At 39.8% G+C, this 27,485-nt stretch overlaps 3 protein-coding genes across 3 annotated transcripts; 1 reads left to right on the top strand and 2 right to left on the bottom strand.

Annotated features, from left to right (window-relative positions):
• Positions 1–319: 319 nt before the first annotated feature.
• Positions 320–7,765, bottom strand: tbc1d25 (TBC1 domain family, member 25). The gene is made up of 7 exons (XM_088292249.1): positions 7,451–7,765; positions 6,533–6,642; positions 6,280–6,434; positions 5,571–5,698; positions 5,292–5,480; positions 4,644–4,919; positions 320–4,122 (listed from the first exon to the last, which is right to left on the bottom strand). Exons 1-7 carry the CDS (start codon positions 7,493–7,495, stop codon positions 2,461–2,463), a joined length of 2,565 nt encoding a protein of 854 aa, XP_088148375.1. The 5' UTR covers positions 7,496–7,765; the 3' UTR covers positions 320–2,460.
• A 168-nt stretch (positions 7,766–7,933) lies between these two features.
• Positions 7,934–14,220, top strand: ccdc22 (CCC complex scaffolding subunit CCDC22). Its single transcript, XM_088292254.1, has 16 exons — positions 7,934–8,342; positions 8,741–8,918; positions 9,121–9,253; positions 9,814–9,920; positions 10,151–10,235; positions 10,699–10,868; positions 11,193–11,408; positions 11,503–11,661; positions 11,849–11,968; positions 12,044–12,160; positions 12,244–12,345; positions 12,523–12,630; positions 12,871–12,966; positions 13,116–13,175; positions 13,260–13,334; positions 13,466–14,220. Exons 1-16 carry the CDS (start codon positions 8,293–8,295, stop codon positions 13,577–13,579), a joined length of 1,890 nt encoding a protein of 629 aa, XP_088148380.1. The 5' UTR covers positions 7,934–8,292; the 3' UTR covers positions 13,580–14,220.
• Positions 14,221–16,712: 2,492 nt separating this feature from the next.
• On the bottom strand, positions 16,713–25,796 carry LOC148339875 (sodium-coupled neutral amino acid transporter 3-like). The gene is made up of 16 exons (XM_088291090.1): positions 25,569–25,796; positions 21,670–21,775; positions 21,507–21,576; positions 21,230–21,345; positions 20,278–20,351; positions 20,093–20,185; positions 19,903–19,984; positions 19,371–19,453; positions 19,171–19,229; positions 18,832–18,948; positions 18,606–18,685; positions 18,409–18,509; positions 18,197–18,321; positions 17,821–17,965; positions 17,478–17,581; positions 16,713–17,412 (listed from the first exon to the last, which is right to left on the bottom strand). Exons 2-16 carry the CDS (start codon positions 21,723–21,725, stop codon positions 17,308–17,310), a joined length of 1,410 nt encoding a protein of 469 aa, XP_088147216.1. The 5' UTR covers positions 21,726–21,775; positions 25,569–25,796; the 3' UTR covers positions 16,713–17,307.
• Positions 25,797–27,485: the final 1,689 nt, after the last annotated feature.

The following is a 27,485-nucleotide window of genomic DNA, read 5'->3' as shown; positions in this document are numbered from 1 at the left end:
AGCTCACTCAAACACTAAATAATAAAAATAGATTAAAAAAAACAAAACCGAGGCAGGAACATGCACTGAAACGAAGACAGTCATGACTACAATGAAAGACACCGCCTCCATTAAAATGGGAACCTGAATACACTACTACAAAATGAGGCACCATAGGACATAAGGAAGGTAATGAGCTAATTGGCAGACAGGATTACCTTCAATAAAATTAATTAAATATTCTGATCAGGTGTATTGGCTCAGGTCTATATGCGAAGGGAGAACTCACAAAATTCTACGAGTAAATGGTATACTTATCTTTTAAGTAACAATCATGATGTAGTAACATATGAATGCTTTTATTGAACTGTGCAGTAAAGTAAAACATTCTCATCACGAGTTGCAGCGTATTTATTTGTGCACATTATGCAATCAGATGTATGTATAATTAAAAAGTATAACTGCTTTGCAATTCTGTAACTAGATTTTTTTTTTTTTTTTACAAATGCACACATTTCTGGCACATAGTCCAATCAGGTACTATTTAAAATATTAAATATGATAATCATACAAGAAAGGGTGGAAGGCAAGAGCAAATGTTAGCGTAATAACAATGACAAAAAAATGTTTCAAACAAGACAACAAAACGAAGGCCTCTCAAAATAAAAAATATGTTACAAAAAAAAGCACATAATACATTAATTCAAGTAGCTTACTGGTTGTTGTAAAAAGGCCCCTTAGACCTTAATGTTGTGTACAAATTTTCAAATGCAATACAGTTTAAAAGTGTATGAATACAGCCCATACTTTTGGCTTACAGTGTCACATGTTTGATCTTCCAACACTAAAAAAGGGGGGAATAACCAGCAGACAATCAGCAGGATTTGAGGTGAAGCTCAATAACTAAGAGACTTTTCCATTTTTATGTGTATTAAAGCATACAACAGGGTTGACTCAATCATGTATGGTCCCAGAATACAACAGCACATACTTTCTTCTTCAATGTATACACTAAGCGACACACATAAAATGCCGAACAGAATGAACTATAATAACTTAAAAAAAAAAGTTGTTTCTTTTTTATAATAATTTGGGAGATTTGTAGTTTCAGTCTCAAGTCACACCTCATCAACTGGGCCGAAACAGCATTTCAACGTTTTTGGCTGGCTCATTTGTTCATGGAACTAAGCAGTTAATTGAAATGCTGCTGAAACACAGCATCTGTTGTTTTCCACATCATAGCAAGAGATATTTTTAGCACAGATGAAAATACACTTGAAGGTTTCCGACTCCCAAGAATGAGGCACTTCTCTAATAATGCAGCATCAAATGCTATTACACCTCATACTATTAATCTCACAGAAGCAACAACGGCAAAAACATTGGACGTAAAGCTGAAAATCTGTAGCGGCCTCACTGGCAGCTGTCAATATGTGACATGAGAAATTATACAACAACACATTGAGAGACATAAAAGTGGTTCTTTTGTTCAATTCAACTAAACAGCAAAAGCTCAAGTGCAAAATTGTTTCATCCCTTGAAATAGTCGACCATATCATTACATACTGTAAATTGTCAATTATTCATAAATAGCGTGATTACAGTATATCATAATTCACTGGGACTCGACTAGAAATACCTTTAGTTTACTTAGTATGATAGTAAAATCTTCAAGAAAATGGAGCACGGTTTCTTTACAGCCTCTCGTTCTTTTGTTGTGGACGTTTGCATAAAAAAAAAGCAAGAATTCATTTGTCATTGTGAATAATAGAAAGCCATCATACTTATGATGTGTCCATTTAAAAATTGTTGACCCACTCAGGCTTTACCATCTCTGAGAAAAACTCATGGACCCCATTTTGTATGCACATTCATATGCATGAGCACTTCAGGAAACAATGTCAAAGTCCACAGATTAAAAATAGAAATAATAAATCATAGGGGCACTGAGTTTAAAAATGGCCAAACGAAGGTAACAGTGATGATGACAGTCAGAAGACAAAGCGGATTTTAACATTGCTGAAAGGTGAGCCTGATTTTATTTTCCCAATAGCAATTACAAGGGCTGCCGTTCCCTGTATGCAGCGCCATTTTTGTCTTATTATTTTTGATTACCGGTAATTACATCAGTTTTTTAGAGGACTATCTTATTTTTCTGTCTGTGTCCAGACATAATTTAAATTAAATACAATCAAATAAAGAAGGCTTAAATGAGTTCTGTTATTTCAAATAGATTATCCTGCCCCACTGTCAAAAAAAAAAAAAAAACAGAGAAAAAAGACGGTGCATGCATTACCAACTGTGAAGGATGCAGGAAAAGCTCTATCCGAATACCTCCAAGCGGCGGCAACACAAATAACATGTTATGATCAGTTCTGGAATCATTCATATATTGTATGCAATCCATCATACAGATATTTAGTCCACGCCATCTTGCTGAGAAGTTAATGAGAATGTCAAATTGGGGGATACTTGCGCAAATCATGACATATGTGAAAGGGAGATTTCAGCTGTCGGGGAAGGAATGGTTGTTGTCAGGTTGTACGTTGAATTCCGAGATGAAGACTGAGGGGATGATAAAGGGCTGTAAATGGGACGAGCAGCGATGGTTAAAGGCGGGGAGTACCGAGGGGCAGTGGCTGATGTCGGCGAGTCCGAGCTGACCTCATCCCCCTCCTCCGAGTCCCACACTTCACTCTGCAAGTAGTCCGCAAATAAGGCCTTGGCTCGTTGTAGGATCCTGCTCAGGTTGTGGCGCCGCACTAGGCGGTCAAAGTGCATGGCGAGCTCATTGTAATCCAGGCTATTTTTGATGATGTGGTCGCGGTGTTCCAGCAAGATGGACAAGCACAAAAAAAGCATGAAGGGGTTGCCTTTTCCAAACTCTTGGGGAGGTGGCAGAGAACAGGGTTTGATGCCGCTTTCCAGTTTGGGGGAACTGTCCAAGTGAGTTGCTGTGGTGGTCGGGGTTTTGTTGCTAGGGGAAGGAAGGTTGTTGGAGGACGACCTGGAGCCGGGCTGTGAAGGACCTCTTCCAAAAGGCAAAATTGGTGACGAGAGAAAAGAGCGATTTTGAGCATGGGCGTGAGGTGTAGCGCACGTTTTTACAGTAGGGTTGGTCAAGTTCAACCCTGTACTCCTGAGCAATTGTGCAGAAGATGTGATTACTTTTGGGACAGTTCTTGATAAGGCCTCTCTTCCGCTGGTTGCAAAACCAAAAGTTGTCGTTTGTGGCGCAGAGTCAGGAGTAGCAATTGACCAAGTGGATGAAGGTAAGGCTGAAGATGAATGAGATACAGCGTCACCGTTACGGATTTGAGGTCGAGGAGGTGGCGATCCCGGTGAAAGGCCATTGCTGTAGCATTTTATAAGCGGCGTTCTTTCTTCAAGATTCTCCTCGCTATCAGTGGTGGATTGACGAATTGGAATGCGGGATAATGACCGGGCGTCAGTCACACTCTGTTGCTGCTTCGTATCCTTCATATCAAAGCTAGCTTCAGTTTGGGCAGAATAGTATTTAAAGTCACCAAAACTCTCTTCAATAGAAGGAGACACAAAACCTGCCTTACCCACAACAGCTTCAGTCGGACCTCGATCACTTCCAGGTCCAACTTTCTGACAGTCTTCTGAGACAGAATTCCAACTGACCTCGGTTTCTTCTCTTGACGGTCGAAGCATATGTTGTCTACGTTGCTTCTCTTTTTTTTGCCAGTCACGTCCAGGGCGACCGCCACTGGGCGTGTCCTTGTCAGCAAAACGTGTTTTATCTGTCTGTAAAGGTGGTCCAAGTAGCTCCACTTCCGTTTCGGGAGGGTCTGGGGGCAGCGAACTCCAAGTTACCTCAAGCATCCTGAGCGCATCATCAAAGGCAAACTCTCGCTTGAGCTCCAGAAGTAACCAGCGGTAACAAAAGAAAAGGTCATCTGCCCCACGGGAAACCAGATACGAGTAGAATTCATAATCGGAGTATTGCAGAAGTAATTTTAGATGCTGGAACTTAATAGACATAAGTTGTCCATCAGGCCGGAAGTTCCCCTCCAAGCGTTTCATAATGCCGCAAAAACAAATGAAGGCATGTGCTTCGTTATCCATCACAGCCAGTATAGGAGAAGCGATATCACTCATTCCTTGACAGTATGATATCTGAAAAACAAGTAATACATAAAGTTCAGAATGCACTTTGACAATTCACAAAAACAACCAACAATAGCCAATTTTGCTCAAATCTAAACAAATCTGTAGATCTGATCCATCCACTCAAATTTAACATGGGATTTTTCATCATATCAAGTTGTAATTTGTTGTGCTGATGCATGATCTTCATTAATTCTTTTTCCATGACTCCAGAAGAAATTCACTCTATTAACAACCTTCATTGATTGTGTAAGTGAGTAACGGTCAAGCTGTGGAGGAAAATACAGTATATTTTGACAAGTTAATTCCATATAAGTTCTATCAAGTCCCTTGCCATTTTTGTCGTCTGTATGGACTGCTAATACAGACACATGTATTATATTGTCAGATATGTTTTCTTATTTTTAATTACTTGCACATTTTTTCTAGATAAGGTGAATGCGATCTGTATTTGAAACCAAAATGAAATAAAAGATGAGAATTAGAATCTGACACATTCAATGTAAATAAAAGAGGAGTTATAAACACACCTGCGGATGTGTGATGGCGAAGGTCGTGAGTAAATCTGTGAGAGCGGTCAAATGTGGACTGTCTTCTGAGCCCGCGTAGTACGGATGGGCGCGGTCTGTCCTTAAAACGTCTTTGAGCACATTTCCCCGGATAAATTCAAGATCCTCGTGGCTGACGTGGGCCGTCCATTCATTCTTTAGCTGGTCATACTCTCTCGTCTTTCGCTTCATGTAGTCCATTCGTTCCTGTCCACTTAGTCCGTCTGGGTAGACATTAAGGAGGTACCGCCAAACAACCTGAAAACAAAGGACGGAAATTTTATTCACAGGAATGCAACACAACATCCAATTGCCTTTTAAAAAAAATGCAAGTCCCACATCATTAAGGTCCTGGAAGCTTGTAATGTAAAATTAAAAACGGCAGCAAGTCAGCCTAAAGTTCGGATAAATTTGCCTGTTCTTCCCACATGCACTCAAAAATTCTACGAGAAACTTTACATACGGTTTCACCACATAACTCATTCGGGTGACGAGGTCTACTTTAATCGGCGGTTGATACGATTACGATATTTTTTTGTGCAAAGGCGACAGTTTAAAGTTGAACATTTTCCCCAAAAATATTTCCAAGAATGAGCATTGGGAAGTCTTTGCAGATTAATGAACCCGCACCTTGCGCAGTGAAGGTTCAACCCCACCATGGTAGATCCGCAGCCTTAATTCCTCCGGTCGTGTCAATTGTCCTTGGCCATTGAGATAACTATGAAACTCGGTGTCACTCAAAGGAGGCTTGAAAGGCTTGATCTCCTCTCCATAAGACCAGCTGAAGGCCTGCTGGACTCGTGTCAGTGTCCGGCCAACCTAATTAGAAATGTGTAAGAACCACTTGAGAACAGAGCCATACTGAAGGTAAATTATAAGGGAGTATGGACTCGGTTAAGAAAACTGTACCTGAGACATTAAAGACTGGGTGAAAGGAAGTGCGGCAGATGCCAAAGATTTGGTCCTCTCTGCAAGAAGCTGCTCGGAGCCAATCACATCTTTGGGGCTGATGATGTCCCAGTCCTCCATCACGGGACCTACAATTTAAACAACAGTGACATATTGTAAATGCACTCAGATCGGAAAACATGGATTAGACAGCTACCACGTTTATCTTTAATACTGCCCAAAGGTGGCTCTCCAGTAGGACTTTTTTACCTTCCCTCCTACTTTCCTAAATTGCACCACTAATAACGGAGAAGAATGAGACTCTCCTGTAATTTAATAAAGTTCAATGGCTGCAAAAATCTGCAGTCACTGTTGTATATTCCAGGATGATTACGTCAATGGGGGAAAACTTGTAGTTTAAGTTTGAAATATATCTTGTGTGATATACCCTTGGAGCTTTTCTGACAGAGATCGCAACACCAGCCTCCTCCTCGCCCACTTTTTGGAAGCATAACATTACTGTACAATAGCAGTGTGCAACATTTTTGAAACATGAGAGACCAAAAAGAGGCTTGCCTGCTTGTGTTACATTTCACCTCCAACAAACATTTCTGACCTCAGTGTGGTGTTAGAAAGCAGATAAAGCTGAAGTGATCTGCGTTTTTAGGTTCTGCAATGTGCTTGTTAGTGTGTGGGGAATGATGTGAATGGCTGCTATTTGTGTTCTTACTGTCTTCTGAAGGTTTCACGTCCATCTTGAGTTGAAGATATGGTTTGGCTGCACTGGCAAATGCAACATCCAAATCCCCATCGGACATCAAAGACAGATACATCTCTGCAACGCTTCCGCCTCGAGACATGTAACTGATCTCAAAATTTCGCCTCCTAGTTTATGAGCACAAACACAAATTTCCCACATTGCAAACAGATTGACTTGATACATTCCAAGTCAAAATAAATATAATTATGGGGACCAGACTTACCCATTCAAATCAAAAGCTTTAATTAGAATATGTTGCAACACCTCCAATGATGTAATTTGAGGATCAACAGCAAAGGATCGAATCTCCACAGGAAGTGATCCATCACATTTCTGAAATACATTAGAGTACATCACAAATCCATAACCAAATGATCACTGGAATGTATACATATAAATATCCATCCCATAACCAGAAAAGTACGGTCAGACTCGCATGTAACGTAACTGTAGACGTTTTGAAACAACATGAGAAGCACAAGGGTTGAGCAGCGTTAAATTTATTGTTGATGAAGAGATGAATAAAGTACTTACTGTATCGTAAGTATAAACAAAAACAGGCAACGTGTTCTTGGAAAGATTCATTTGCATTGAACAGGTTGGTACATATTTTGGAGTGATAATAATGGAAGAGACTGGCTAATGATGTTTAATGGGCGTTCAGAAGGAAAAGGGTTTTGCGCTGCATCGAAAACTGACCCATACGTCAATAATAACCATAATAATAATAATACTGCTGCAGCATCTTCATTTGACTTTAAAAAGAGATGCACAGCGCACGTGCACACGCGTGTTGTTGTGCGTACTAGGTGACGTCATCCTAGACCGCTTTGACGTCAGTGCTCAAGTAGGTTGGTAATTCTTGCCGTATGTTTTCTTATATTAAACAGATGTTGTCAAGCATGTTAATGGTCTGTCGAAATGACATAAGGTCAAAACACTTCGGCGATTTCAACAACAATGGTGATCGTTAAAAAATATGCACAAGATGCGACTTGTCTCTCACAAGTAATCAAAATGATCTAGAACAGATTACATGTGACGTATCCCACAATATGTACAATGAAAATAAAATATAGACTATGCCCAAAACAGATTTTCACACAACAACAGCAAGATTGTTGAGAACTAGCCAACATACCTTCACTTTGACTCGAACCACCCCCCTCTCCTCGTCGCTTGCCATCTTTACAATTCCGTCTTGGATCAGCGTGGCTCGTCAAAAATTGATCCTTCTCCCATTTACAGCAACATAATGATCAATAACATGATCAGGTTAGCCGAGTGGCTCCGCTGGCAGTCTTCTTCGGGTTTCCGTTCACAAAAGAGCTGCACATCAAAATAGCGCCATCTATTGGTCATCGCTTATATTGCTGTAAATCTTCCAAACTGCATCTATGCAGAGGTTTGATTTAAACGATTTCCTTAATTCCTTTAATGAGAGACAAAATTAATCTCTCACTTACTTGTGCATTCTAATGCACAAAAAAATCTTTCGATGCAGTAATTTCGTGCAGCGATTCCGCAACTTTTGTCATGAGACCACGATGTTGATGCATGCTGGGAAATGTAGTCATATTGTCATCTGTTCGCATAATCATTCAGGCGAAAAGACTTCATCTCCCAGGAACCCACCGTGTTTTTTTTTTCATAATCACTCTATTTTCTTTACTTTTCCCACTAAAGGAGGCATTCACTTGTCAAAATAATCAACCTTCACAGTCGAGTGAAACTCTTAATTTCAGTCTGTGACAGGAGCAGATTTGTTAAGGATGATTAATACGCCTCGTTTGACACGGAGAACAGAATGAACTCAGTGAGACGCGAGCTTCTGCTTGAGAACAAGTAGCTAAATGCTAGCCGACTGAGGCATGTTCTGATGCTTTTTGACCATCATGGAGAAGCCACTCTTCACTCATTGACTGCAAGCTGCACGCTTTAGATGCGCTACTCGAATTCTGCGCCTTGATTCAAACATCCGACATGGAGGAAGTTGACAAAATCTTGATACTCGCCCTAAAACAAGTCGGCACGTAAGTACTTGTTGTCGTAGGAGAATGACAGCTTGATGGGTAGATGGATAACATGTTCATCCACAAGGAAAATTCACTGTTCCAGGAGTCTTCGCAATGAAAACAAAAAAAGGCAAAGCAGGCATGTACTGTTTAAAACAAGGAAATTGTAAAACATGGCATTTATACAAGTCATTTATGAATCAAAGGTGAAAATCCTGTGTAGAATAAGAATGTCCTTGGTGACATATTTGTTTCTGTCAATTATGGCAACATAAATGCATGTAATTTACTTTGCCAGTCAGCCAGACTGTCTAGATGTAATGGGCATCATATGATCAAACATGTGGTTGTCTGACTGTCAGCTTGCAGTAGGGAAAAAAACACATTCCTACTCACATTTGTTCTACTTCCTGTAGAGAGCTGAGTGAGGAGGTTGATAGTGTCAAAGATTTCACCAGTGAGCTGATAGTGGAGGCAGTGGTGAGATGTATCCGAGTAATCGATCCCGGCTTGGGCAGTGGACTGCCAACATCCCTCCCGCCTGGCATGTCTGCCCGTTTCAGGGTGGGCATGAGCTTGGCACAGGCATGTCAGGTAAAAGCGGCCATGACCTACTGATTTTACTTCTTTTTATTTTTAGGGGGGGGGTGATGAGGGAGGTGGTTGATGGTAATATTTAACATTGTTGTACTTGTTCAATTTAAAATATATATAAAAAAAAGATAATTCTGTAAAAAAAATTACAAAAACATTCCTGATCTAATAACAATTAATGAAATATTAAACTTGTTTGCAGGACATTGGTTATAAAGGTGAAATAGGTTATCAAACCTTCTTGTACAGCAGTGAGACAGAGATTCGTTCCCTGCTCATGTTCCTTGTGGAGAAACTACCCAGAGAACGTGCAGAGGCCTCCGATCAACCAACAGGTACAGGATCACTGCCGTCATGAAAGCTTTATTGAGTAACATTTCAATACCCTTCACTGTCTTACAAGTATAAAAATAACATAGGCAAAGTAAACCTGGAGTAATATAAAACTGCTCCCCTTTGATACATGACTGACTCATACAGCACAGCACAGTACAGTATTGGGACATGGAAAGAGAGGCTTACCAGACACTAAGTGGTTGTTTCACTCTGAGACTTTGGCCTGTCTAGCTAGAAAAAATATGTTAATTACCTTCACTGTTATGTAACATTGAGGCGGAAGTGTGGAACAGCTCACTCACAGACAGATTTTCAGAAATAGACAGAAAACCAAAGAGTTCATTGACTGTTTATTTCCACATGTGATGGGTGGATAGGCACTCCGGAGACCTAATTAGTTGTATACAAACAATACAAAGTACATTTTTCATATTATGAACCCTTTAAGTAATATATTACCCCAGAGACTGCTTGTCCACATTCTTGGTATGACTAGTAATTTCAAAACTGTGTTGACATTTTATGAGTCAGACAATGTTTTATGTTTTTCCTCCTACAGGCAAATCAACCATTCTTCAGCGATCTATTGCTGCTGCTATTAAAGCCCAGCTGGTAGCACCATGGCTCCCTCCAAACTGCAGGCTACCACTGCACGGTGAAACACAAGTAAACTCTTACAAATTGCACTTTACTGTCAGGTTTTCCGTTTTAAAAAAAGGGGTGTGTGGGGGGGGGGGTGAATTAGCAAAATGGGCACTGTCTTCTTCTTGCTGCTTTTTGTTCACCACTGTTAGAGGTTTCAGAGTATGTGTCATCACTTTAAAAGCTATATATGCAAACGTTAAAGAACTTTTATGCATATTGTGTTGTCCTGACGTGTGATTTTCTGCCCGTAGCATTTAAGTGTGAGGCACAGCTTCCACATGCAGCCCCTCAGTTTACCTTACTGTATTAAAGATCCAGAGAAGAAATCACAAAAAGGTAGGCACAAGTTGTCATCACTTTTATTTTTTCAGCCGACCAACTTCTGTTCCACTCTTCAGCCAGTTTATCAGTAAAAATGTACCTGGGAAAATGAGTGGAAATGTGAATATTTACTTTGCAAGTCGAGTTACTGTTTTATTTAGAACTGTAAAAAGGACGCTTGGTTGAAGCTTACCTTTTAAATAAATTAGTCATTGTATGTTTGAGCCCTACTCATATTCATAAAATGAAATCTAATCTGTGCATGTGTGTTCTGTAATCATTTTATTGCATGCACACTGCACTCTGAGTGCCTTGCAAAGGTGCTTTGATGCTCGCCACATGTGGCTGGCCAACCCCTTATCTGCATAATTCTAGATGGATTTTTATGACGCTGACCTGTGCTCTTTTTTTGACATTTTTCTATCTTTGTAGTTAACCGTATATTGCAATTGAACTGAAGCCTGTGCCATTATTTCAGAGACGAATGACTACCGGAGAGATTTTCTTCCCCCCGTGACTGCTCAGCTTGCCCATAACACCACTGTGGCGGCATCCTTACTGGAGCAGCACACAGCTGAGCTCAGTGCGGCGCAGGAAAGGGACAATGAGTGGAACAGTCAAGGACTCCTGTCTCGTCTTACTCCACAAGTAAATCGTCTGTTTTCCTTGCTCCTGAAATGTCTGTAGAAACAAGTAATTCCAAATGCTTTACCTACACATGTTATATATAAGCATAAATGAATTAAGCACTGCTGACTTGTATTCAAAATGTTGACAAACTTGTTGTGTATGTGTCTGCGCCGCTAGATCTAGACCAAAAGATTTAGGTTTTTTTCAATTTTCTTAAATATATATATTTTTTTAAATCCAGCGCAATGTTAGGGTGAGGAGGATACATTGAGGGAGTGTTGTAAATATTAAAATTGTTAAATATTAAAAGTAAATGTTTAACAATTGTCTCCTTTCACGCAGGACTACAAGGCCCGAAAACTGACTCGGCTGCGTAAACGTATTGAGGAGCAGCTGCGCTCCGCTGCCCTTCCCCCAACGGAAAGTGCCTTAGGTGGTCTTGGCGCCACCTCTGATTTGTCTGACGTACTGCAATCCTTCAGGGGGTCTGCTTCTTCTGACCACACGCTGACGAAGGGCTCTCACTTCACCCACTCCCAGAAGTTTACTTTTACACAAGTACGTACGCTCGGCGGTGACGAATGAAAACAACAAATCCATTACAAAACAACTTCATTTATTGGTGTATGATTATTATCCGTTGTTTGATCAGGAGATGGAAGCTGCACCATCCCCTGTGCGGCAGACAGATGATAACCAGCGCAGTCAGCAAGAGGAGCTAGCGTCTTTACAGCAACAATTTCAGCGGCTGTGCACTGATGTGGACCAACTCACTATGGAACTGAAGCACTTGAGTGTCACGAATGCTCAGGTAGCATTCACTCTCTGATCTGCAATGAATTTCTATTCACTTGTTCATCTCGTAATGAATCTACGTGTATAATGTAATCATCCGTCCTATAATGACAGAAAAAAAAATGCTGATTCACTGTGTTTTGGAGAGTGAAGTCTATGACCAAGGCCATGTGACCAAATATCTCATGTGGACATATTTGTAGGTGCTTGATGAGTTCAAGCAACGGGAGCGGCAGAACTGTGAACTGGAGGAAAAGATCCAGCTGAAAAAGAAAACCATTGATCTTTTACCAGATGCTGAGAACAACATCGTGAAGCTTCAGGTGGGTGGGATTAGTACAAATGGATTTCTTCAGAAGCACCGCAGCCTTTAAATTAATCTCAGGCTTTTGCTGCAGGCTCTGGTGGAGGCCAGCGCCCAGCGGGTGATAAATCTGGCCTCTCGGTGGGAGAAACACCGTGCGCCACTCATTGATGAACATCGCAGGCTTAAAGAAATCTGCAGTAATCAGGATGTACATATGCACAGGAAAATAATAATACTTCAATTTAGAATCATTTGATGTGCAATATTTAATTCAAGTTGCATTTTTCACAGATGGAATCATCCAAAAAGTTGTCTGAAATCAAGGTTCTACATGACAAAATCCGCGTGTCCACAGAGGAGGCCAAGAAGAAGGAGGAAATGTACAAACAACTGGTAATCAGACCTTAAAAAATATTTGTAATCAGTAGATTTCTGACAGCAACCGCATGTTTTATATACAGTGAAGCAGCTCATCTTACGATTGAGTAGCATGTGACTGAAATGCAAGTTCAATTGCATTGCAGTGTACGTGCTTTTTTTGTGTTAGAATTCAGTTTTTCCCCACTATAGGTAACAGAGTTAGAAAGTCTTCCCAAGGATATGTCTCGAGCAGTATACACACAGAGGATTCTGGAGATTGTGAGCAACATCAAGAAACAGAAGGAGGAAATCACCAAGGTAAGACTTTGCTGGCAACATCTTTTTAAAGAACGCAAAGTAAGATTCAGATCCCTCAATGAATTCTGGCGACATTTGTGGTCGAGTTTTGACAAGGAAGAGGAAGTTTTCAATTTTTCTGATTTATCGACTCAATAATATTTTAGTGATCAAACATCTGTCCTTTTGTGCAGCAATTTTAGTAATTCAAGGATGCTTATTTTTTTCCATTTCATTTCTTTTTTGTTTTGTCGATAACAGATTTTATCCGACACTAAAGAACTGCAAAAAGAGATCAACAGCCTCACAGGAAAACTGGACCGGACTTTTGCTGTGACAGATGAGCTTGTCTTTAAGGTCATTAAAACACAAGTCTCTTTTTTTCTGTGCTTTTGTTCGTGAGTATCTATTTATTTTATTGATGACTTAGAACAAATTGCCAACCTCCAGTGTCTAGCAGTTGTTGAACAGAGTGTTTTGTATATATTTTTCTTTTATCATTCCAGGATGCCAAAAAAGACGAGTCGGTCCGCAAATCCTACAAGTATCTGGCTGCCCTACATGAAGTACAATCAAACCTCCTCTACTGCAATAATTTTTTTACCCTCCCTTTTGCAATATTGTATTTTACTTTTTACTCTCTTGCGTAGAACTGCAATCAATTGATCCAAACCATCGAGGACACTGGTACGATCCTGAGGGAGATACGCGATCTCGAAGAGCAGGTAAGATGTGTCGCAGGCCGTGAGTGAGTGAGAGTGAGAGAGAGGGGGGAGAAAGAGGGAGGGGGGGGAGGGAGCTCATTCCTCTTAATTCAATTTGTTCAGTGACTAACAATTTTATATTTTCTCCGCAGATTGACACAGAAAATAGTAACAAAACTGTGGCTAATCTCGAGAAGATTCTCGGAGACTACAAGGCCATTCGACAAGAGAATTCTGCACTTGTTGCCAAGGTTCGAGAGGGCTGACTCTGCGCTACCTACTGATGCCCAAGCATAAAAACAACTGTTGTTTCTCTGAACATGACTGAAATCGGTCTTAGACCGAAGCAATTGATGTTCGTTAACACCTCCCCGCCCCGTGTGGCCTTTGGGATCTGCTTTTCTTCAAAAAGCTCAAATGGTATTTGTACCATAGCAACTCAACAAGGAATTTGAATATGTACTATGGATCATGATGCCTGATTTCTTACGTTAATCATATTTGCGGCTACATATGCTCTGAGTTTCTAAAACCCAACACTGGTCACTGAAATAACTTGAGACAAGAATAATCATTGTATTGAATGAGCTAATGAAAGTCAGGCACCAGCAATTATTCTCACTTGTTTAAATCTACCATTCCAATCACAACAGCAAATGGTGCTGCCAAACCTCCCTTCTTAGTTCAAGAGCCATTCTCATTATTGTTTGAAAACCCAAATGGGGAAAAAGAACATGTATTTGATTAACTTTTCTTCCTTTAATACAACAAGCATCCTTGTAATTTGCGGAATGAGCTGTATTTGAACGGAATGTTGAGTGAATATTTTTTGAATGTGTCATGTAGAGCTATTATTAAAAAAATATATATCTATTGTAAAAAAAAAATAAAGTGTTTGACTATGGAATTCTTATTACCAAACAATAAACTCGCACAAGAATTGGCAGCCACATGCTCATACATTATTCTTCTGTAAATGTAGAGGTTCAGCAATGGTTTAGTCAGCACTAATGGGGTTTGAATGACATCACAGTGATGTATGTCATAAAAGTGACGTGGGAAACTGAGATTACCAATAGTGTTAATTAGTTCAGACTACTGAATTACACAATTTCAGGTCTTAGTGAAGGTAAACACACTGGTAGTCATAAAGAGCTTCTTGTATCTTTGTTGTCAGTCTAAACTTTGAGGTAAGAGCTCCTCCAATTAAAAGTTGAAGAATTTTAAAGCACAACATGGTCTGTGTCAACCTAACTTTGATAACTTTAAGTTGAAGTAAATCAGTGTAAAATTATCAGCGGACAAATCTAAATGCTAAAAAAAAGTTTTAAGTCATGCGCTCGAAAAGTACGTTCTAGTACGACAAGAGACTTCTGCAGGAGATCATCAGACTTGCACTGGCAGAAGAATTATTGGGCTCGTTCAAGTGGTCAGGTGGGCGGTCTCGGCTTCAATACTTCCCCCTCACATGGTGACGCCTGAGCCGCTCGACTCTCAGGCGGCTGAAGCTGAGGCACGCAGCGCTCAAACTACAGCACTGCAGTTTAGGAACAAGAATTTGATACTTGGGCGTCTGCAGAGCAGCCCCTGGATCCTCGTGTGCAGCCTCATGCTCCGCTCGAACACGAGTGGAAACTGAGAACAGCTTATTGGGCCAGGAGAGGGAGCTGGAGCCAGAATTTTAGGTTGCTGCACTGTAGAAACTGGAGCTACAGGGGCCAGTGGTAGAGGACTAGACAGTAGCAAGTGCTTAAAAACTGAGCCCTCGGCTGGAATGAGATGAGCAGGTTGCAATGGGGCTGGCAGACATTAAGCTTTGCTATTTTGATCTGAGAGGAGTCTTGTGTGTTGCTGGTGTGGCAGGTCAGCAAAAGTTCAAACGCTTTCTTCTGCAGTCCGAAATGAGGCACGGCTTGCCAGTTTTAGATTTGCTTTGCCGTCTGCTTAAACCACCAAGCAGTTTTATGGTTTGATCATTCTGTCAGAGTTTGCGTGGGAGGGGTGGAAAAAACAACAACACTCAAAATACAGGGCGAGCAGACAAGAGCAAATGCGGCGACCACGTCAGTGGACACAAAAAAATGATCGCAAATGACGAGCATCAAACAAAGTTCATTTATCTCTTTTCTGTAGCATTTGTCCGCATTAGGGTTACAGGTGAGCCCAGTTGACTTTGGGTGAGAAGCAGGGTACACCATGGACTGTTTGTGTATCAATCACAGGGCACGTACAGGTGATTTAAAAAAATAAATAAAAAAAAATACGTACATGTGACAACAATCTCCCGCCTTCTTTATATATCTGGGCTATTGGGTGGGGTGAGTTGTTTGTATGTGATTTGTTTATTTTGAACACAGCCACACCCTCAGTTTGAAGACGGCGTGCTCATTTTTTTAACCACATGAACCCAGTTGTCGCCCCCCCCCCCAAAAAAAAAATTCAATTAAGTTGTTAGGGTATAGTACGGAAGCGTATTGCTGCCACACCAGGAAACTTATCATGTAAAAACGTGATATTTATCATGTAAAAACATGATAATTTTCATGTAAAAACGTGATAATTATCGTGTAAAAACGTGAATTTTATCATGTAAAAACATGATAATTTTCATGTAAAAACATGAAACTTATCATGTAAAAACATGATATTTATCATGTAAAAACGTGATAACGTGATAATTATCGTGTAAAAACGTGATAATTGTAAAAACGTGAATTTTATCATGTAAAAACATGAAACTTATGTAAAAATGTGATAATTGTGTAAAAACGTGAAACTTATCATGTAAAAACATGAAACTTATGTAAAAACGTGATAATTATCATGTTAAAGTGAGATAATTATCATGAAAAACGTGATGATTATGTAAAAAAGTGATAATTATGTAAAAACGTGATAATTACTGTGTAAAAACGTGATCATTATGTGAAAACATGATAATTATGTCAAAACGTGATATTTATCATGTAAAAAAGTTAAACTTGTCACGTTGAAACAACAGAATGGATAACAACTTGATTAAGTTCTATTTCATGCTTGGGTTGAGACACGTTTTTACATGCTAGTTTTCACGTTTTTACATGATAGGTTTCATGTTTTTACATGATAATTATCGCATTTTTTCATGATAAGGTTGATCATTTTTTTCCTGTTGTGCCAGCAATATGCTTCCGTACTATAGGTCACATTTACAGTCGGCGAAAAATAACTGGTGAAAACCCACACGAGGAGAGAGAACATGCAAAATCCACACGGGAATGACAATGAGTCAAGCATTCGAACACCAAATCTCTGAACTGTGAGGCAGACATGTTAAAAAAAATAATCAGGGTGGTCTCAGTATTGCGTTATTGTACGGTGTACAAGATGTCTGCGGGGCGCCTCTGAAATAAACAGAAATATTTTGACAATATTTATTGAACAATATATGTCCACAATAAATTTACAAAACCAAAGTAATTGGTTACCTTATACCAAATTAACTGGTTCACTGCAGAGCCATGCAAATACCACACTGTCGTTTTTGACTGAGGGTAACATTTCTTTTGCAGTTTGTGAAGTACTGCTCTGCAGTATTACAAAGTACAACACATCAAATGACCTCAAATAACCCCCCACCCCGCCCCAGAGTGTTTGGTCTTGTTCAATGTCATTCTTCTGCTCCATTTTATAAAGCGATCATTTAACAAATGTTTTGCATGCAGACAATAATTTTCTTCTTCGCATTATCCTCCACAATTTTGTGACATTTAGTAACGATGGACAGTTGCAAATATGGTGGCTTCCATCGTCGACGTAAGCGGGCCGACGCTACCTGCGGATGTGTCCTGAGTGGCTTACGGGGCACACTTTGCTGTTGTTGACACCACGGAGGAACAATGAGTCCTCGTGAGAATTAAGGAGCGCTCCGAGCTCATGGTCAAAACCATCCAGCAGAAAGTCGAGGACTGTAGAATAAGTGAGGTTGCTGTTTCTGTCGAGCTCAAGAAGCACTTTAATGCCCGCCCAGATTTCGTTTCTCCCCGCTTGTCCAATCGAGTCCAATGAATGTAAGACTCATGGTCATGAATATAAATCCGAGTGCTGTGAAACATGCGGCCTGAAAACAAAACAGGAGACGTCAGTATGGAGCGGTCTTTCTTGAAGGCCGAAGTGGAAACCTACTTGGATCTTTGGTCTGGAGTTCATGGGTTCTTGCTCAGTGGGGACGATGCGGATGTAAAACAGTCCGGGAAGGATGAAGATCAGACTGGGAGCAGTAGTTGCCCCTGGGCACAGAAAAAAAAGCAGTCTGTAAAATGCCTTGGAATTTTTTTTTTTTTCAAAACCACTCCTGATTTTTCAATGAAAAGTTGATTTTACACATCCAGGTCAGCTCCTGACAACATTGCAATTTTTACATTCATTTGGTGATTCCAAAGTGTTTATGATCGATCCTATCTGGTAACACAGCAGTCCGTGATTTTATTATGACAGTTTTTACAAGCGTGTTAGTCGACTGTGATACCAGTAATGCCAAAGATGTCTCGAATGTTGGGCACGAGGATGACCAGCAGGTTGACAACGAACAGCAGGCAGACGGCAATGGCGATATGGCGCACCCAGTGGAAAGCCTTCCCGGGGAACAGAAGCTGCTGCAGGGCACGACGGATCTGATGGACACAAAGTACTTGACAGTGAACACCTCCGACTACCTCATTCCTTTCTTTTTATTGTTCCCGCATGCCTTGTATTCCAAATTCCCATGAATGCTTGTATCTCAAAGAACACTCAGATTTCAAGACAACACTCTACGATGCAACTTGTCTTTTTAACGAGTAAGATAGTAAATGCAAATCAATGGCAGGCATGATTTATGATGTGAATTAACGATTAACGCTTACAGGAAAGAGCACCACAGGAACCGTAAGAGTGACAGCAACCAGGACAGCCAATCGCACGCACAGGATCAGCGTGTCCAGAGGGTCCACCTTACTGTAAGTATGGAGCAGCTCTGCTTCTGTGTTTTCTGCACACAAAAAAAAAACAAAACAAATTCCCAACCAGCTATTACGGATGAAATCATTGGTCCAAGTGGCAGAGGTGTTGCACTCACCGTAAAAAGTCAGATATCCAAATGTGGCCGTGAGGAAGTACATAATAAACATGCCAAGGATGGAAATATTGCCAACATTCTGCATTCTTCTCTTGGTTGGGCTTGATGGAATAAGATTAAGAAAAGACTAATCATATCCAACAACGGCAGAAAACCAATTTTCTCACTTGCAATTTTTTTTTTGTTGTGAATCTTACGTTCTTAGTTCGGTGTAGATGGGAAGAACTTCAGGGTGACACACAAAGGCAAATGCCAGAATTGGGATAGCATATGCTGTCTGCAAACAAAGTGGGAAAACATCTGTCCGGCCGTTTGTCATACATCATACGATACTTAAATATTTTCTCGTAGAGATACGTACATTAAGCAGCAAATCATGCTCTGGTGTCCACTTGAAATGAAGTGAATTTGTTCTGTGCTTACCTCTTGGTTGATGGTGAAGAATGTGGTGGTGCACATATCCTCGGAGTGGTCTGTGCTGACTGAATAGTTGCCAAACACCTCCAGAGGACACACAATGTGAAATCTCTTGTAGATGACCTTTTGTGACAGAAAAGGGAATATAATATAAGCATGCTATGTGTACATGCGAGCTAGCATTTAAAAAAAAAAACGCCTACATATTAAATTGTGCACCGTTGGCTGAGATTACAAAGCATTACATTTAATTTAAAGGCTTTTTATAATGCAACCGTTCATTCACGGTATGATTGGTTGTGCGACTCAACAATATTTAGATTGTATAATTTGGCATCAACTCACCGCAGAGAGGAAGAACACCATACAGGAGAGAGAAAAGCCGCTCGTGTAACCCAAATACCCTGATGAGCACACGGAACACTTGTTATGATGGTCAACCGACAATATTTTCATGACATCATCCATTTCCAACACGGCTCCCTAAAGTTTATATTTTTAAACAATATATGATTATTTAAGTGAGGACAAAAATTGAGAATTACCAAGGTGCTTCATGAGGGCCAAAGGAAGGATGATACAGACAGTGACTATCATGATGAGGTAATTTCCATTCATGAACCAATCACTAGGTGAGGAAGATAAAGAGAGACTCCTTTTACCACAATTCTACCAGCACTGTGTAATGTTGATATTTCAAGGATTTGGTATTAAAAAAAAAAATGTATCCAGCTCTCTGCGTCAAGTCTACTGTCAAAAGACTAATTAACATATGGTAAGATGTCTTGTGTGATGATTGCATTCAATAGCAATGAATCAGAAAATACAACAATTAAAATAGATACGCCGATACTCCACAGTCCACAACTCCAGTCGGCTTGTACTGATTTTTTTTAACATTATGAAGAAAAAAAAAATCCCCTGTCCATAAGTTTTCATACAGACCTCTGTTCTATGTTGTAAATGCATCATGAATTAAAATGCAGCATCACGTAGAATGGGAACGAAAAAGTCTCCAGTTGGATCAGGGACATGCCAACTCAAAAGGTATGACTCGTTTTCAGTGTTTCTACTTACTCTGACCCGGATGTTTGGCCGAGAAAAGCCTGGATGACCAGCGGTAACTCGGACTTCACAATGAACAGGTAACTTGACATCGCTGCAGAAAAAAACAAAACATTTATTGGCATTGCCTACATTGTCAAAGCATAGATGTCGTGGCATTTTCATGATCTAGATTTACATCCCATTCATATTGAGAAATGACCTCCAATATTATGTAGCGTTATGATGACCCCAGCTATAATCTTTCCCGGATGTCCGAATGCTCTCATGCCCAGGTGCTCGTAGGCACGGATACCTGAGGGAAAAAAAAAAACAAAACCAACACTCAAAAGCTTGGAGTAGGATTTTGTATTTTGCTTTGTTTGCTAAATGTTTTGGAAGCCTTACCCACGACTCCAGCACTGCGTAGCAGCAGATGGATGGAGTAGGAGGACAGACATGCAATACATATCAACAGGACCCTGTCATACACGCACACACAGTAGCAAGAGAAATGCGTGTCAGAAGGGCGCAGAGGTGGATACAAAGCTTGTGCAAAATAGAAGAGGCACCAACCATTAGCGGAAGAAATTGCAGTTTTTTTTTTCCATAGCTTACAATTAAATGATTAAAAATTAAATAATAATTTCTAATGTCAGACAACTACGGTTGGGTATTGTTTGAATTTGTACGATTCCGGTGCCGATTTCTCGTTGATCATTTCAATTCCAAAAAAGTTAGCATGATTTAAATTCGGGGAGTCCTAGCTCAAGCCATCCATTCATGTCCTTTGTCTGCATTTGGTGGCAAGACTGGAGAAAAAAAATGTTTTCTACCAAACACGCATCTTACGGTAGGTCCACTTGCCACACCAAAATCCTCAACAGTCGTTGACTTTGTAAAAAAAAAAAAAATAATAAAATACAGAGATCTTTTTTTAACTCTTCATGATATATAAAAATAATATTTTAGCTTTGCGACTGATTTTAAATTCACCTATCTAAGATTTTTAATTAAAAAAAATTGTTCAAAGTAAACATGGTGATGCAGCATTTAGCTGTTATGCTGCTCGCAAATTGAATAAGTTGCCAACAAAAGAGAAGTCAGTCCCAAGGATAAATGCTTTCCAGGTTAAAACCTATGATTTTTTTCCTCACATTCCTTTGATTAATCCCTTTGAGGCATTTTTAAAATCTATTTCACAATACGGTCGTGTAGTAATTTCTGAAATCCACTTTTTATGTCTTTCCTTTGCCTCGACAAGATAAATGGGTTGGACAGGAAGAGGAAGTCTGACAGACAAACACTCGGGAGGTCCCTCCAAAAACAGTACTTTAAGGATTAGGAGACAAGCACTCACAGGAAAAGGATGATGCCTGTGTTGGACATGGCGTACGAAAGGCCCAGAATTCCGCTGCCCATGATGGCGTTACTCAGGTTAAAGACAGACATTCCCAAGGAGGTTTTACCCTCAAACTGAAAGAGAATTAAGGTGACATCTTAAACATAAAAAAAAAAACAACAACAAACATCGGCTTCACGATGGCTCATATGTCCCCCAAAAAATTGTAAGTTGGGTCTTGTATCTCAAGGCATGGATTCCAAATAGCGGTATTCTCTTTTCCTGCCATACTCACGTCTGTAAACTGGGGCGACTTTGTGGGCCCGCTCTTGTGCTCTAGAAACAGCTGATCTTCCTGTGGGACTCTGGAAGTGGAAGGTAAATGGGAAAAATAAAAATGCGCTAAAGTTGGTGCTAATCTGCAACAAGTCAACTAAATGCAAGCAAATAGAGCGTACTCTTCATCCATTGGCACGGCAGCTCCATGACCATTTGACAGTTTCTCCATTTCCATATTTGAATAGGACGGTCTCAATTCAAATGCGATAAAATGAGAGGTGAAATCTGAAAAAGAAAAAGCAAAGCACAATGCAAATGATTCCTTATACCGCAGTGCATTTTATTCTGGAGAGTCTTTCGAAACACACCCGATCGATGTCGAGTGAGTAGAGCGTGATCAGTCAAAAGCTCTACTGATGTATTTGAAATAGGCTCGTGTTTACAATCAATAACTTATTTAGAAAATAATACATTGCTACATTACACTTTTAATTGATTAGTTAATAAAGATATCATTTCTTCAGCTCCATGTTAAATAATGTTATAATAATATTGAGATCGCAATATTCAAAGTGCTTATCATATGTTGTTTCAATATTGCACAGCTCTACTTTAGAGAGTGAAATCTCGATTTGGTGAGCGTAAATCTAAATCTGTGAAAGATGAGGACTGTTGAGGATGCTTTGTTACAACTTTTATATACTATTATATTGTGACTTAATCCTGGTCAATTCTGAAGTTCAGAAAGAAACACCGATAACCAAGTAGGCATCTGTCAATTCAGCATCAGCATGACATGAATTGAATGAATTTGATGTCATATTCATGGCGAACTGACGTCAGATTCCCCATGGGAAACAAACCGAAAAAATGAGCAGATTTAAAAAAAAAATAAAATTTGCTATTCAAACTTGTTTATTTCTCACTAATGAACGATCACACAGTCAGTGCGTCATAGGGAAAATAAAACAAGCAACATACAAGTTGTAAACGGAGGTCTGGCCTATGTCATCATTGTCAAAGTACACGACTGAGCTCATCCAGCCAAAACAAACGTTTCTTCTCGTACCTTATCACTGTTTGGTTTCCCCGTTGGTTACAAGAGTAAAAGTCATCGTCAGGTCAAGTCAGATTGATCACAACAGTCAATATCGTTGTAGACTTTCTGAGCGAGGCTCGACCCGGTTGGTGGGTTACATTCAGGCAACTAGGATCCAGTCCACCAAGCATCAAGATTCCTTTCATATTTGTTATTGTTATTTAAATAAAATAAAAAGAATTATGATTACATTTAAAAACAAGAATGTCATTTTAAAAAAGGGACATTCATAATTTTTTTTGTTATTTTGCAAGGCCCCGCCATCCTTTTTTTAAAAAATCAAATGTTGGCCTATCCCTGGTCTAGACGGTAAATTCTCGCAGTATTTTTCTACCAACCCGACATTCCAACATAGGCTAACATATGGTACGGTTGCCAGTGTAAAAACAGCTCCAGTGTAAATAAACTTGTGGCCAAACTAAAAGGACACAGTGTACAGCCTGATCTCATCGAGCATTTCAGGTCACCAAGAGTAACTGTGTCATTTCAAATAAATTTGGGGTTTGTAGAGTCATAGTAATGTTGGGCTTGTTTATGTTGAGTTTTATTTTTACACTTTCAATCAATTTCTTCTATTATGTGAGTATAATGTTTTCAACATGGTAACTGTAGTTTCGATAATTTAAAAAAAAAAAAAACAACTTTAATCCAGTGTCACGAAAATGCTCATGGTCGTACATGTATCATATTTCTAACTGCTCGCCTTTTAAAGAAAGAAAACTAGAAGTTTTCGAGCAACATGGGCGCATGCCAGCGACAAGGTAAGAGCAAGGCCAAACGTTCGGCCGCAATAGTGGATATTTTCACTTTGAGTGCTTCTGGAACAACAGATAATGTTGATAAAAGTTGAGAATGACCTCCCTGTTCAAACATGACAGCACCGCTTTTCTCATGCAGCGACACAAATCGTCACATGGCTCTTTCTAATATCGCCCTTACACAAATAGACATCGTAAATGTCTATAGTGCCACACACTTTGGTATATATATATATGAGTGACGGGCGTGGGCAAACTACGGCCCGGGGGCCACATGCGGCCCGTTAAACGTTTTAATCCGGCCCGCCGAACATGAAAAAAATTAAATGAATAAACCTTTTTGATGTTTTATTTTCTAAATACTGTGGAGGGTCAAAGACAGATATTTTGTTGCAATCCTTTTGTTCACTTTCATTTAAAATTCAATGTATTTTGTTTTCTCCGATGAGGTGAGGTTACCAAAACACGCCATCCATCTGCTCCAGGTTCGGCCTCTCTGTCAAATTTTATAACCCATTGTGGCCCACCAATCAAAAAGTTTGCCCACCCCTGATATAAGGTCTTATTAACCATCGTCCAAAATTAATCATGACATAGACAGCGATGGTGATGGTCCATGCTGTCTATTTATTCAAAATTGCTCAAAACCACTTTGCCAGAATATCTCATCCGTGAAAATCCAATCTAAATAAAACCTGTAAAACATGAAGTACATTTCCGTTCCTGTATATAGCGATTTTATGAGCAGCATAAAGTAACAAGGCTCAGAGTATCATATAAGCAAAATGACATTGCGTTGACTTGGAATCTGGTGTCTGGAATTTGGTCATGTTATAGGCTTCGTCCTGCGATGCCATTCAAAATGATATGTACAGTATGTTTTGTAATATGAGGAAGATGTAAATAAATATTCAGCATTTAACCATCACGTGGCCAACAAGCTCAACATAGCAATCAGAACGGTCCCGTTTTGTTTTTATCTTCCTGTTTCCCCAAATGACTCTGCTTTCAGGAACAATCCTGAACACCGTCACATAATCTCACGACATCCGTTTCACCTACAGCGGCGACAGTCTTCACCACTGATCCACTGCGCCGCCACCTTTGCAAACATTGAGATTTATTTTAAGGTTTGTTCCAAGCAACATTACTGTCTCTTGAAATTCTCATCTATACCCCCCCTGTTAAAATGAGCTAAAAAAGTCATGTAAAAAGACAACTTAACTGTTTCATCCCACCAAAACTCCCAAGTTGTGTTTTTGTCACCCTAACTCAGACTTCTGAGTGCTCAGAATGTTCCCTGCTACGATATAACAGCACAAACCACACAGTGCTTCTATTTTTTTCCTCCGCATGATTTACACAGTGACGCTGTACATTCGTGTGTGAGTGTTGAACTACACTGACACTGGTTTTGAAACTAAAACATTTGCCACTCATGCCCATGTGAAATAGCTCACGTTTTTAAACTCTTTTAAACTTACTCACTTATATAACCAATCAATCATACTCCTGTTGCGTCCAGAACAGTATTTTATTGGTGAATTGTGTTATTCCCTCTGCCAAGTACAAAAGTTTGAAAGCATTAAGGCTTTTATGGATTTGCATTTTTTTTGGCTTTGTTGACAGATTTAAAGGTGTCTAAAAAAAGTATTTTGGTCACTTGACTGGGCAAAAATCCAATTCCAATTTAAGTGCAAATTTGAATAAATATGCAGAAAGAACAAATCGCCATTCATGTGTAAAAAAAAAAAAATGCAAAAGAAAATATAAAACTCCCAAAAGCATCCCATAATTTAAAGGGGAATTCCACGATGATGATATGGCAACAGAAGCAACTCAAGGACCGTGCATGAGAATGTTTCACACTCACTTTTTGTCTTAACACGGATTATTTATGTTCATGTAAAGATTTATTGATACTACTTGTACTTATATCTCCACATATTTTCCTACATTTCTTTCCTAGAATCCATAACAAAAGAAACATACATGTGCAAACACACACACACACACACACGCACACACACATAAACAAGACAGCTCACCAAAACATGCTTGCACAAAAACTAAACACGACTGACTGAAAAGTTCTCCAAGTTGAAGAGAGAACACCTTCAACAAAGCACTTTTCTTTTTTTGCTGAGCACAGCTCCTCAAGAACTCAAACCACGTGGCAGCAGTCCGTACAGCTCAGGAACTCAAATTTGAGCGGTCTTACCTCCTCAGGCGAGTCCAGTTGACCCTCACAAACAGTCGTTTGCGTCGCAAAGTCCTGCAGCCACAACGGCACTTTGGGCCCAAGCGTAATACGTGTGTGTTTGGGAGCCTTGAATGGAAGCACACTGTGGCTCTGGGGAAGGTTGGGAAGAGAGGAACAAATATGGGAACAGGGAGTGAGAAGGGGGGCTGAAAATGATGGGATCAAGTTTCTTGTGAGGTCACACGTGTAGGCACTCCTCTTCCTTTCCCTAAAACAGACAACACATTAACTGTGACTTTGTTAACCGCTTGATCAGTGGAGGATTGCCAAGATTACTCTGTCCTGTTCATGCACATGGACGTGTTTTTTTTTTTATAGTTAAGGAAGCACTGGAGTCCAGTGGGGTGCTGAGGAGTAGAATGTATAGAGCACTTTATTGCATAAGAGTCTGGATTTGACGACCAGACGTATCGTATATGAGAGCCAAGCTGTAAAAAGCTAGCTGTGCAATGCATCAACGTGGAAACGTAAATATATGAACCAGGGATCTCCACAAGTGTGTGAGGCAACTTGAGTCCATGTCCTTTAAAGCAACAGATGGTAAAGGTTAAGAACACTCCCATGAGTTCGTTTACGTATGGCTTCCACAGACTGTGGTTCACTAGGCTTGCACGTGCAGAAAGGAGTACTGTGGTGATTTACAATAAACTCGTGGGACTGGAATGTTCCAAGATGTGTGCGCAAACCACACTGGATATTTTGCTATATGTCGCCTTTGTTCGGAAACACAACTTGGTGTGGTCATTGCAGCAAAAGTATAGAATGCATTGTACACGTGGAACATCTGAAGTTTTCCCTCCCAGAGAGTTTTGTGAGGGGGGGGGGGCATTTCTCGAAAAATATACCAGCACCTCTACAATCCAACCGTGCATAGCGTTGCGCAAGACGTCTATTCCAAAAGAGGGAGCAGCCTCCACGAAGGGTTTTGTGGGAAGAAGCAAAACCATCCGAAGTTAAAACTCCAAATCAAAGCAGTCGTGCTCTGTGTCACTACAATTTATTATCAAAGATAAAGTGGAGTTTTTCCGACTGCATATTTACAGTGAGTGATTTTATTAACATCAAGACTTTAAATTTTTCATCTTAGTATAAGCAGAGATTAAAGGGGATGTCAAATCAATAAAAAAAATTTACAATAATATAGTCTATGCACGCCCAATAGTTGGAAAAGGATATTCTTATTAATGCATTTGCGGAATTTGAATTAGGCATTTTTATCCATTTCAGGGTGTGGCTTAAATACGGGTGGATTTTTCTGCTTAATTCATATTGCACAAACGCAATATTAATCAGAATGTTTTATTTAGACTTGTTCATAGAACATTTTGATTTGACTTTTAAATTTTGACTTGACTTCCCCTTTCATTTTTTTTTTACACTTTTATGACAGCTAATGATGTTATAATGTTACTTATAACATTGTTTATCCAGTTTGACAATGTTAAAAGGTTGACTCAGGAGCAGATTATTTGGGTTTCCATTATTATTGGTGGGGAAATGATTCTGTAATCCACCGGGATGTAATCCAGCATCCCAGGGATTTGTTTTTTTTAGCAATGCCATAATGTTCACATAATGCTTGAAGGAAGGAATCTTGAATAGATTATTTTTCTTTGTTAATTAAACAATATACACACATACACCAATTTTGAAAATGTGAGACCGCACACGTGACGATAAGCAAATCGTAAATGAACAGATTTAACATTTACAATTTAATAGGCCACATAAAATGACGAGGAGGCCCAGTCTGGCCGGTGGGTCTCCGGTGTGACATCAATGATTCAGAGCACTAATTTCCAACATCTGTGTTGAGGCACGTTAATGTGCTGTAGGTAATTACACAATTTCACTTAATTTGTCAGAAATTTTACT

The sequence above is a fragment of the Idiotropiscis lumnitzeri genome, chromosome 3 (assembly GCF_059441095.1).
Source record: "Idiotropiscis lumnitzeri isolate Australia: NSW breed Sydney's pygmy pipehorse chromosome 3, RoL_Ilum_1.0, whole genome shotgun sequence".
NCBI classification, from domain to species: Eukaryota; Metazoa; Chordata; class Actinopteri; order Syngnathiformes; family Syngnathidae; genus Idiotropiscis; species Idiotropiscis lumnitzeri.
The sequence above is the reverse complement of the archived record's forward strand: the minus strand, read 5'-3'. Positions and strand labels throughout refer to the sequence as shown.